This window comes from Parus major, chromosome 1A, assembly GCF_001522545.3.
Source record: "Parus major isolate Abel chromosome 1A, Parus_major1.1, whole genome shotgun sequence".
NCBI lineage: Eukaryota > Metazoa > Chordata > Aves > Passeriformes > Paridae > Parus > Parus major.
Genome location: NC_031773.1, coordinates 48821512 through 48834157, shown reverse-complemented (window position 1 = coordinate 48834157; position 12646 = coordinate 48821512). Strand labels below are relative to the sequence as shown.

The window sequence follows — 12646 nt, the reverse complement described above, 5'->3', positions numbered from 1 at the left end:
GGGACCGAGACAGGAAGAAGCGGGGTGAGGGGTGCTGGGGATAGCAAGGGTGCTGGGGAGGGAGACAGTGGAGGAGAAGACCATGTGCCCATGCTTCAGTAAGGGCCAAAATAGGTGAAGTGGCTGCTTTTGAAGCTTCCTCAACTGACAAGCCACGATGGAGAAGTGGTGGTGTGGTTTTGCAGGGCATGTGCCCAGCAGAGAAGTGAGACAAGGTGGAGCAGCCAAGGAATCGCTGCCAGCCATGGCTCAAACTACCAGATCCTGCCCACCCCGGGCACCTCAACCACCTCCCCCTCCAAAACAACCTCCCCAGCGGCTGACTCGCAGAAGGAGGTCTGGGGACGAGCCAGTCTCTGGCCACACGCTGGGGGAACACTTTTACTTCCAGGGAGGGGGCTGGGGCTCAGCCCAGGTGGTGTTTTGGGGAGGAAAAGGCCTGGGCTGTAAACCCCTGAAGCCCCTCAGCAGCAGGGGGGCCGCGGGGGCCTGGCCACACTCACAGCCAGGGTTTAATGTCTATTAATAAGGTTAATCAGCTAAGCCCTGGCCATCGCTAGCGTTCCATCCCTCACTCACGCTGCCTCTCCCGTGAGGGCTCCCCCAGCACATGTAGGGTATTCCCAGATTGCTGAGGCCCCCACAGGCCCTAGGGGAATGTTTTCCCCCTGCAGTGAGCAGCCCTGGGCTGCCCTGGGCATACGTTCCAGCAGAGGGTGAGGAGAAGGGGGCCACAGGTGCTTGCTGTAACAGGACAGAGAGAGGGACACGGGGGCAGCCAACAATGGGCAGTGCAGCCCTCCTGGTGCCCTCCACATCCACCCCAGACCCCTGGGAGGGTGGCTGCCCCTTCTGGACTCACTGGCACTGCAGTGTCCAGCACCACAACTGAGGGCAGCCATCATGGCCCCAGTGCAGGTGGGGAGCGCCTGTCCTCCTCCCCCTGCATGCTGTGACTGAGGTGATGTCCCAGCCACTGAAATGGGCACAGAAGATGCATTCTCCATTTTATTTAAAAAAAACCCAACATATGTTTTCCACAGGACAGTAATGAAGGAACAGGGCAGTGGTGCTGGACACTGTCACCTGCCCCTGCCTTGCCCCAGCACTGCCCAGCAAGGTAAGGGGTTGCAGCTGGGGTGAGAAGGAGCAGGTACTGCTACAAGTGGGCACTGTTGTCAAAGAGGCCAAGACAAAACCCTGTCAGCTGGACCACATCACTGGAAGCCTTCTTGTAGCCTTCTCTTTTGGAGTTTGTTCTTCTGGTGGCAAAGGAAAAAGAGAGTTCTTTTCTGCTCACAGCAGAGATAGCAAAGCTTCACCTTCAACATCCCAACAGCACTGCCCTGGCTGCAGATGATCTTAGCCAGCCCTACCTCCATCTTCAGCATCATCGGCCATCACTGGCCTCTCCCAGGCCACCTGTCCCAGTAACACCAGACTGCTCCCTCCCACTCAAGTACAGCAACACTACAAGGGGAGGGAAGCAGGGATGAATCCAGAAAGGGCAGCAGAGATCTGCTTCTGGCTAAAGCACACCAGACACCCAGGTGAGATGGGTCCTGTTGTCCCAGAGGTGTGGGAGGGGAAAAGAGAGTTCACTCCATGAGTGGTAGCACTAGGTTGCTGCACAGCTGGAGGTCACAGCATTATCACTTCTCCTCCTCCTTCTCTGCTGAAATTCTTCACTGCCCCCAGCCCTTTTTCACCGGATGATGGGTGCCGAGCGGTCGTTGGTGACTGTGGGGCGCAGCTTGACTGTGGCAAAGGGGTTGGTACCTCTGGAATGGGACAGGAAACAGGAAACTGTCAGAAAGTCTGCAAATGCCATGCAGGGATCTCTGCGACCAAGCAAAAGCTACTCAATCCTGTTGCAGTCACCTCCATGCCAAGGAGGAGAGTGTGGTAAAGCTCATTCCTGAGTATGTTTTCTCCATCCTTAACACACCCTGCTGCACATTCCCATGGGGCTCCCCTTGGGCTCTCCTCAGGGCTTCCCACCCTCCCTCTTCCAAAGGATGAAGAAGCTAGCACATGGCTGTCCCTCCTATTAGCACTCTGCACTTGAAGAGTGTACACAAATCCTCCAAGCAAGGAGTTGGGGAGCAGAAAAAGGCCGCAGCACCACACCAAAAACACGGAGACACCAACCGAGGTGCAGGGGGAAGAAAACCAGGGATTTATGGCAAGTCTCATCTCCACAGACCTGACTCAACAGAACTCAAAGCCACTTCCTTTTATGCCTCAGCCCTTTCCCAGCAGGCAGAGATGCACAGTCGTGTAGCTCCACACTCAGGCTGTGAGCTGCTATTGTGACCCTTCCTGGATGGATGGGAAGGAGCATGCTGGTTTGGACATGTGTTCAGGGTGCTCAGGTCCTACCTCATTTTATCTGAGTCAGAGTAGGACCTTCCCAGTCAGCAGAGGCCAGAAAGGACCACCTCTGACTCCTGTCCTAGAAGGTAGGCAGGCCATGCATTGCTTTTCCTCAGACACTTCCTTGTTCCTCCCACATTTGACAATCCAAAATATTAAATAATAATAGCATTGTAATAATACTCCCCTCTGTCAGATGATTCAAGAGCAGAGTTCCACATCTTACTCACCGTGGGAAGAGTTCAGGGGGCTGGTCAAATACTCCTGATTTCTGCAGTGAAAAGAAAAGCAACAGTGAGAAATCTGGAGTGGGGAAAGGAGAGAGAAAAGTAGGGCAGGAGACACCGCACACGTGGAGGAAGATTTCACAAAACACTTAGGTGAGTTAGGAGCCCCAGTCCTCTTAACAGGGCTCTGACTCCTTATTCATTCAAGCTTTGCAAAAGCCCACAAATTCCCCACTGTAGATAATATCCTGAATTTTGTTGTGGGGGGTGGTCCCTACACCGCAGGTTCCTTACTCCCTTAGGACATCTTTTGCTTTGGGGAAGAAAGGAGATGACTCAGATCCCCAAAATGTCATACCCAAGGAGCACAGCAAACAGCGACAGTCTGAGCTACATTTCACCCTCCAGCACAGCCAGAGATGCCCCCTCATGTTGCCCACACACCCTGGCAAACAGTCTGTAGTCCACGCCCTCATGTGTTTCCTGCATCCATGGGGAACTCCAGAGCTGTACCTACCTACCCTACACCACATAATACTTAAAAGTGAACAAACTTGATGGACAAAGTTGGACCTCAGCTCTGTGGCCCTTATTCATGGCCAGTAGTTAGTGAAGGATCAGTGACAACTGACCTGCTAAAGTACTCTGGTGGCAGACAAGAAAGCCACACGTGGCTATCTGGGGTCCAGTTGGGAAGTCACACCCATTTGTTTGCAGCTCAGCGGGAGGATGTCTTGGGCATACATTTAAAACAAGGCTGAGTATTTCCAAATTAGTCTTTCCCTCCTCTCTAGTGGGGTTCCACACTCTGCCATGCTGCTCCAAATGCTGCACACAATTCATGACTCAATCCCAGGTCTATCCCTACACCCTAGCCCTGGGACAGGATGGAAACCCAGTGGCCCAGAGGGACAGAAGGGCTGCAGAGGCTGTTTCCCTGCGTTGTGCAGTCTGAGGCTACCTGAAACTACAGAGCAGGACATAAAGTGAAAAAAAAGAGTAATTAAATGTTGCAGTTTTCAGTTCTTTGAGACATCCAATTGCTTGCAACCTTGTGCTGGCCCGGAACCAGTGACTTTGGAAAAGGTTTTCTGGCCCTCTGTGAGACTGAGCAAGTAATGCCCCACAGGCAGCACTGTTCTTTATTTCCCCAGGTCCTCACATTTAACTTGGTTGTCCCTTGTCAATTCCCTACTGCTGGAAGCAATAAGTGCGGGACTTCCTTCTCAGTATGCCATCCATAAGCCGTGGGTTGGACACAACCTGTTCTAAGGCTCTCAAAAATAGCTGTACCCTCAGGCTTTGCTTCCAGCTTTTTCCTACCCCAGCTATGACTTTATGCCAACCCTTGTCTAAATTTAAAAGAAGAACCCTGTGAAACTCCTCTCCATTCCCTGAAGGGAGAAGAAGGATGGCATCTCTGTTAGCTGGTCACTCACTCCCAGACCAGCCTGGTCACTCCATGATCCTACTCTTAGCAGGAAGAAGTGCTGCCCTTGAGCCACCAGAAATCAGGCTGGGAGGTCATGGAGGAAAGGACTGAACTGAAGGGTCCCTGGTGAGCAAAAAGAGAGAGAGATGAGAAGGGCAGGGGCATAAAAGCAGTCCCTTGGGGGAGCAAAGCCAGGCACCGAGGATCTGCACACTACAGGAAGACTGGCAGGGGTCATCAGGTGGCATGTGAACAGACTGGATGTGACAGACTGGTGCTAACAAGAACTGGGAAAGCAGCAGGCCCCTTCACCAACATCAGAAAGGTGATTTTCTGTCTCTATTGGCCAAAGCAGAAAAGGTGTGCCTTGGAGGATGAAAGTCAGATGTGGCCCACTTCACAAACACCTGCCAGTCACTGCTCCTGCACTCACCTTGGAGCCAGAATTGACTGGGGCAGCCGCCCCACTCTGGTGACTGCTGGCACCCACTGAGAGGGGAGGTGGGTTTGGCAAGCTGGGCTGGGCAGCAGCAGGCCAATAATTGCTGGAGGATGGAGTGCTGGGACGGTCCAGGATGTCATCCATACTGTGACTGCTTCGCAGCGGGAAGGACCTGAGCAAGAGAAGACAGTGAGGTGGGAGTCAAAGGGCAAGGATCAGGGAGCAGCACAGGTGCTAGCACAACATGGGATGTCTCTGGAGGAAATACACGTGCCTTGGACCGGCCCAGGTACAAGAACCTTTGAGATGACATTGCACAAGTTATGGGAGCTGCCTAGGGAAGCCTGTGAGATCCCAGGACACAGTGAGGCTCTTGGCAGGATCTCCAGCATGGGAGCCCTGCCTTGGGGCACATTCTAAACAATTACCCTGCTGGCATTCATTGTGTACCAGGAGCTCCTGCCTGGCCAATTGCCATCCTGTTACCTGGTGTCTGGCTCCTCAATCTCCCTCGTATTCTCCAAAGGCTTGACATAAGCTTCAGGGAACCAGCCACACCTAGGGCACAGGAACAGAGACAAATGAGGTCCAGGCAACCATGGTTTGTGTTTCTTCAGATCCAGTTGCCAAACACTTCTGATCTGCACCCATCCCACACATCAGTCAAGCCACATTTGCTACTACCATGTGTGACAGGGTTCCTGCGCTTCTTTCACCCATAGGTGGGGCACAGGGGTTATGATGGGGCAGACCTTGAGCTTGGAGCAGGACTTGCTTATCTCAGGAGCTGTGCTCCTGGCAGTAATGTTGGTGCAATCCAGCAAGAGACACCCCAACCAACCACAATCACAACGAAGCTGTAGAAAACTCGTCCAGGGACTTTACAGCAGCTCCACTCCAGAAACAGCTGCCCAAAGAAAGGCACTGCTTTTGCTCATCTCATATCTGTGAGCATTCCTGCAGACCACATCCTGTGTGGAACAGCGCAGGCTTTACTCACAGATGTTGGCTGGCAGTGCCACAGGGAGTAATTCAGTATGTGCTGGGTTTCCATGCTCTGCCTGTGCTGGAGGCTGTGGCAGCAGCTGCAGCATGAGCTAAGAAATGCCAGGCCTCTCAGATAACTCCAGCAGTTCATGGCCCTGAGCTGGATCCCATGACAGCAGTCACTCAGTCGTGCAGGCCAGGAGCCACTACATCCTTGGCTCTTCCACCCAGAGCCCCTGGGGGTTTCTCAGTCAGCCCATCCACGCCAGCCTCGCCACACTGCATCTTCTTGGCACAGAGAACCCCCATCACTGAGGACACAGCATTGCCCCACTGAGATGGTGGGTGGAACACACTGCCCAGGCCACACCAGGAGGCAAGGGGATGGTGTGATAATTTTGGGCTTAACTCCTCCAGCTCCAGACTCAACAAGCCTGCATCTGGCCAATTTACAGCAGCAGAGTCACGTACGTGGATGAGCCTTCCAGTTTGCCGTAGAGCCAGCCATTCTGCGCCTCTGGCCTCAGCACCGTGATGACATCCCCGGCCTCAAACCGCAGCAGGGTCCGGTTGGCACCCGTCGTGTGGGGCACAATGGCCTGAACTCTTGTTGTGCCGCTCCTCTTCCTGCCCTCACTGCCACTGCTGGCCTCGCCAAAGGAACCCGAACGGGACGTGCGGCCCGTAGCGAGCAAACCTGTGGGGAGGCATCCCAAGAGTCTGGCTGGAGTCTGGCATCCTCCTGCACCACCCACACTGCCTCAAAGGGACAAGTGCTTTCCCAGTCAAGTAATTACTCTAGTGGAGGAGCAGGTGGCCTTTCAGGGAGAGAGCAAAGAGTAGCATGGGAAAAAGCAGGGTAAGCATCCTGCAGGAGACAATCAACTCAAGCCAAAGACTTTTGTTTTGCACTGTGCCCTCTTTGGCCAAATGGCTAGAACATAAGCACTGCATGCCCTGGCTGATGCCCTCCCTGCCTGACAGTCCTGACCTGCTACAGCTACTGATTATTTGGGTAATTTCTCTCTCTCCCTGTCCTTTTTGTACTTCTTTTAAAAGCTTTAAGCTGAAATGTCTCAGGAAGGAAAAGAAGGCGTGTCATGGGTTAAGCGGCTGGGTTTCACAGGGCAAGCTAATATTTTATCTGGTAGTATGAGAGAAGCTGCTTTACTAAAATGATAATTCTAGCAAGAACAAGTTCTTGTAGTTCAAGGAGCCTTGAAACTTGCACGTTCGCAGGTTCCCCACCTCACACAGCCTGGCCTTGCCCTGGGTGGACTCTGCCCTGAAGGCTGAGCTCACCTCCTACTTCAGCCTTGCCCTCTACAGCTCCCGTAAGCAACATCCTCTCACCATGCCCAGGAATGCAGCTGCTGAGGTCTGGTGGTATGCTAGAGTGGTGGTCCCTTCCCAAACCAAACCCTCTTCCCAGAGAGGCCCAACCCCTGTGTCTCCCCACAGCACTGCTCCCAGATACAGGTCATACTGGCTGCTGATGGTGTCCTCCGCAGTGGCCGTCTGGGAGACTCTGGCTGAGGAGACATTCTCATTTCTGGAGGGTCCGGAGAGAAGATGCTGGATCTACTCCCAGTCACAGAAGGAGAAAAATCCCCAAGGGGTCTCTGGGGCTGTTGGAAAGAAAGGGGGCTGAACACACATCCACAAAGGCTGTGTTAGGCAGGAGATGCTCTGAGAGATGTGCAGTCCCTCTTAGAAAGCCAAACTCAGCACATTCCTCCATTGCAGCCCACACAAAGGCTACTCTTCCTCTTGGCCAGGAAAGGCCACTGGAGCTGGACAAGGCAGCAAGCACCATCGTTGCCCAAGGACTGACCTTGCCCTGCAGCCCCACCACCAAAGAACCATTGAATATTTTGGGTTTGAAGGGACCTTTAAAGGACATCTAGTCCAACTGCCTGCAATGGGCAGGGATGTCTTCAATCAGATAAAGTTGCTCACAGCTCAGTTCAATCTGACCTTAAATGTTTCCAGGGATGGGGCATCCACGCCCTCTCTGAGCCACCTGTTCCAATATTTCACCAAACAAGGTTAAGCTGTCTGTGGGCTCCTCACCATCTCGAGGTGGGTGGGTGTGAGCCGTCCTGATGGATACCCCTGGCCGTGGGAGGCTGAGAGCAGCCCCTGTGAGTGGCTGTTTGAGGGGTTACGGCTGGCTTCCAGCTGCTCCTTCCACCGTGGTGCCTTGGTCTGGATCATGCCCCGAGCCTGGGGAGAAAGAGAAGAGAGGAGGGGGTGATGGACAGGGCAGACCAGCTACAGAGGAAGCCTAGGGCTTACAGATGCATTAGAAACCAGGTCCTCCTCCAATTAGGTTTGTGGGAATGGCCAAGCAACTCCCTGTAGGCAGGAATTTCCAGGATGGCACCCTCCAGCAGAGATCCTCTGGTACCAACGACCCTGCTATAAACACCTAAAGCACCCTTCCCTCCTCCATCGCTCACATACCCAACTAGCCCCATGCCAGCACCTCATCCTCATCCTCAGCCCCAGACATCTTCTCCCAGCCTAGTACTGCCAGCCTGAACCTCACAGCAAGAAACAAAACCATTTCCTGTCCAGTCCATACACAGATGTGTCCTTCAGCTAAAGAATGGCTCAGCCCTGGCTCCCTCCTGCCTGCATGCTCCCTCTCCAGCCCTGCTGTCTGCTCCCCCAGCTCTGCTCCCCAGCGTGTCAGGGCTGTACCCTGCTGTAAAACTGGAGGAGAGTGTTGTAGAGCATCTGGTGCTTTTCGGCCAGGAAGCGGTAGCGGCGTTTCTCCTCCAGCTCAGCCTCCCTCTGGCTCTCAGAGACGAACGCCTGCATCTCCGAGCGCAGTCGGATCACATTCTCCTGTGTCACAGGGAAAAAAAGGAGGAAGAGATCAGTGAAAATCCAGCAGAGTGGACTCAGGGGAAGGGTTGGAAGGGGTCATCATGTCTGTCATCTTCCCAGTCCACTTGCACGCTGGAGCAGCAGAGAGGAGCTAGAGCAGACTGTTGGGGATTAAGTCCTTGCTTCTTGAGACTTCCTAAATGAGGAAAGGGCTTGGCAGGAGTGAGTACCACAGGTCAGCAGCACCCTGTAGAATAGGAGTTTCCTGCTTTCCAGATAAGCCTGCTGCCTTTTGAAAACTGGGGCAACCCCTCGGCTAAGCCTGCTGAGAAATCAGCCCCGGCTCCCAAAAAATCATCTAGTTCCTATTACCAGCTCCTCTTCCTGCAATCACTGCTTACCTTCATCTCCCGGGCATTTTTGTCACGAGCCCTCTCCATCCTCCACAGCTCTGCCATGCACTTATCCAGGTTGGTGGCTCTTCGTTGGTATTCCAGCTCATACTGCTTCTGGCTCTCCTGCCAGGGAGAAAACAGGCTCAGTAAGGAACCAGAGACCCAGCCACACTGTGAGGCAGCAAGGGTCCTGCTCTGATGGGTTGTTGGACATCTGAGTCCACCTGCAACGAGGCTTCACCTGGACCTCCTATGAAATGTCTTTCTTTGCCTTTCTTTTAATTTTAAATGGCCCAAGAGTGCTGATGAACCTCCAGGTCTCAGGAGCAAGGACTGTCACCCATCTGCCCCAGCACTGGGTCCCAAGGCCTCTGTCTTCCCCTGTGACACTACCCACCAGCATGGCCAGCTGGGCCATGGCAGCATAGGACCCACAGACAAGCAGAGCCTGTGGTTTGGGGTAGCTGGGAACTCTGCTTTTGGAATGCCAAGTCTCTCAGCCCCACTGAAGCGTTTGGCAAGTCTCACTGCATAAAGAACAGCCACCTGCCCTCTTTAGCTCTCCATCATCAGCTGAAAAAGGGGAGTTTGTTCCATGATGGGAGAAGACCTCCTATCTCCTGCTGAGAAGAATCATGGAAACACCTCAAGTGTTGAAGCAAAAACCCTTGGGTGAGGGGGAGAGGGAAGCAAGAGAGCTGAGGAGGAGAAGGGAGTTCATTACTTACACTGATAAACTGCACATCCATTTTGCTGTTTTTCTCCATATGCTGCAGCAGGTCCACGTGGAAGGTCTGAGCCTGAAAGAGGTGAAAGGAGCCATCACCTTTATCCCTTCACCATATGGGATGTTGCATGAACTCTAATAAGGGGTAGCTCATAGAATGTGCTGAGCAAGTGACTCACAGCCAGGCTCTAGGCATTCCAGCCCTGTAAGCCTCCTCTGCCACGTGCAGCAGGGAGGCAGGCACCTGCCTGCAGGCATGTGTGAGGGCAGCTGATGGGGTGAACATGGTAAATGCTGATAAGCCCTATCTAAGGAAATCACTTTATTCTCCACCTCCACCAGCCCTTGGGAAAACCACTCACCACAACTTCCAAATCAGAGCTCAGTAGTCTCTGCGTGTCAGACATCTGCATCAGAATTTCACCTTGGGGAGGGAAAAAGATAGGAGAAGGTGAAAAAGTCCTGTGAAAATTTTCTTGTGTGCCCAAGGAGGCAGATCTGCAGCGTGCAGCTCAGACTGATGACCTAGGGCTGTGAAAGTCCAAGAGATATCACAAAGCACTGCTCTCTGAACCCTTCCCAGGCACTGCCAATGCAGGCTTACTCCAGCCCAGTGCTCCGCTACAGCCCCAGGTGTCAGCAGGCAGCCTCGCCTCTGGGCTCTGGGCTCTGGGATTTTGCTCTGCCACAGCCCCTACAGGCCCCATTTCTAACCCCAAAGGCTCCCCAGCTGTGATGCACATTTCTGGCTGTCCTATGGGAAGGCAGTTTCAGCAGCCACCCCAATGCTGTGCATGGTCCTGTCTCACCAATGCTGGCATTATGAAATCAGGAAAGGAAGAGACTGATGAGGTGAGCAGAGGAGCTAGCTGGGAGATGCAGATGATAAAAAGAGTCTGCAGAAGGGGCACATCTGCTGGAAGTTTTTGCTAAAATATTTAGCAGTGGAGCAGTTCCCTGACTTTTCAGCAGTTGCCACCAGGCTGCAGAGTTATTTACAGTGCTGAGTTTAAGCCCCTCAGCCCCAAGCCACCATTCCAGCCAGTTGCAGGCTCAGGAGGACAAAACACCATCAGTTGTTGTCAGTGCATGCTCCCTGGCTTTTCCCTCACACCTCCAAGGAGGAGAAAAATGCTTCCTCTCTGATGAAAATTTCATCTCTGGGGGCAGGATGCCTCAACAGGGACTGGTTTCTGTGGGAGGTCCATTCCTGGAGGCCCATCACAGCAGCTGAGCTCACTCACTGATCTCAGAGAGACACAGGGAAGAGTGCTGGTACTGTGCAATGTATTCAAGGACACACAGTAAGTTTGACTGGCACCACCTGGACAGTGCCTGGTACAAAGAGACACCATTTAGAGGAGCTGTCTTTCTTGCCCCAGTACCTGGAAATGGACCAACTAAGGGAGAGGGTAATACAAAAGGTAACTGTGGTGACTTACCACAGGGAAGGGGACATGATGTGCAAGAGGGTCTTACCCAGCATGTGTGAGGTGGAACTCTGCAGTGCTTGCTCCCCAATCTTCTCAACTGCCTTAAAATACACCTCAGCTGCTTTGGACAATGCTGTGGGGAGAGGAGAGGGGTGATAAGGGTCTGGGGCCTGCCTTCCCACCATCACCAGCTCCAGCAAGCAGCACACAGAACAGCCACCTCCTGCTACTTTGCCTACAGGCATCCCATCTCTCCCCATCGGCAGTGGGTCCTGGAGCTGAAGAGTGCTGCTCAGGACATGCCAGAGGTGGCAGACCAGCACCCTTGTCCTGGGTGAGGGGATAGGGGATGGCCAGGCTGGATGCAGCACTCTGGTCTGGAGCCCTGGCTGTGTGGGACCCCACTCACCGTGGAAGGCACGCAGGTAGTTGTTCCCCAGGTACACCAGGTTCTCCAGCGCAGGGTTGAACTGCTCCAGGATACTCTGTGGCCAGGCAGAAGCACGTTAATGCCATTCTTCCTCATGCCCAGAGACCTCAGCAGGTCCAGGCCCCTGTGCTGTGGTTGGGCTGGGTGAGAGCCCCCTCTGGAGCCCTGGAATGGAGGCCATGTACAGCCAAGCACAGCCAGCTCCCTGCATCGGGGCTGGCTGGCAACTTAGACAAGCCAGCCAGGAGAGGAGCCAAGCCAGAGGGCAAGGTAGCCAGCTGCAGAGCCAAGTGGTTGCCTAAATGAAGATGGCTTTCTCACAAGGGCCCACACCCACTGCAGGCAGGGGAGTAACTGCAAAGGGATCTGAGCAGCCTTTTCCCCTCACCCCACAGCCAGCCAGAGGGCCACTGCTTACTATCCAGGCACAAACACAACCCTTTCCTGGCCAGGATGTGGTGCACAGCCAGATTCAGCAGCTTAGTAAGAGGAGGGATGGATAACCAGCTTCTCTGCTTTTATTTGCATTTATCAAAGGTGTCCATTGACTACAGAGAAGACAGAGACCGGAATAAGCATATCCCCACTTCTGTCACCCCTTCCCCCACTGATGTGTGTAGGGAAGTATTTATGAGATCAGAGACTCTTTCAAGGGAGGAGTGAAACGGCCGATCAAACTTCTTCCTGCCAGCAACCAAGGTGTGTCACCCTTCATGCTCCATGTACAAACCACCCTGGCTGCCCAGTTCCTTCCTGAATCTGCCCTTAGGACCCACACCACCCTCTCCTCCTGCTCCCACAGCCTGGAGACCACAGGAGCTGCTGTGGTACAGCCTGGGAATGGATTCAGCCCTCAGCTGTCCACCCAAGGGAGCCCTTGGCAGAAAACACTCATCTCCCACCCACAGGTCTCCCATATGCTGTCAGGAGCAGCCTTTGATGCCAACACTCACCTTATAGATGGAGATGGTGGATCTGTAGGACAGATCCATCTCTGGAGCCTATTCCCTCTCCCAGAGAAGCAAGGAGCAAAGCAGAGTAAAAGGTGCTGTTCTGGCCTGGAGGACTCTGCTTCTGCACAGCCAGCTGGATGGAAGAAGCCTGTCACCAGCAAGGAAGGACAGCAGGAAGACACAGACGTGGTACAAAGGGAGCACTGATGGAGTTTAATAATTCACCAGCCGAGAGGCTGGAACTTGATCTCTGGAAGTAACCAGACTCTGGGGGGGAGAGAGGAATCCTGCGACAGCCAGCAAGGACATGTGACCGCCTCTTTGCATTATTGATTGCCAGCTTGGTACCCAGCTCTGCCTGTCCTGACACCTGCGGCGCCGGCCACCTGCCCGAGTCACCGCCTATGGC

At 53.7% G+C, this 12646-nt stretch overlaps 1 protein-coding gene across 1 annotated transcript; it reads right to left on the bottom strand.

Moving 5' to 3' along the window:
• Nucleotides 1–995: 995 nt before the first annotated feature.
• Nucleotides 996–12456, bottom strand: BAIAP2L2 (BAR/IMD domain containing adaptor protein 2 like 2). The gene is made up of 14 exons (XM_015626934.2): nt 12238–12456; nt 11264–11339; nt 10901–10987; nt 9784–9845; nt 9423–9494; nt 8701–8817; nt 8171–8317; nt 7538–7690; nt 6951–7092; nt 5936–6161; nt 4964–5035; nt 4469–4649; nt 2607–2647; nt 996–1781 (listed from the first exon to the last, which is right to left on the bottom strand). Exons 1-14 carry the CDS (start codon nt 12274–12276, stop codon nt 1706–1708), a joined length of 1491 nt encoding a protein of 496 aa, XP_015482420.1. The 5' UTR covers nt 12277–12456; the 3' UTR covers nt 996–1705.
• Nucleotides 12457–12646: the final 190 nt, after the last annotated feature.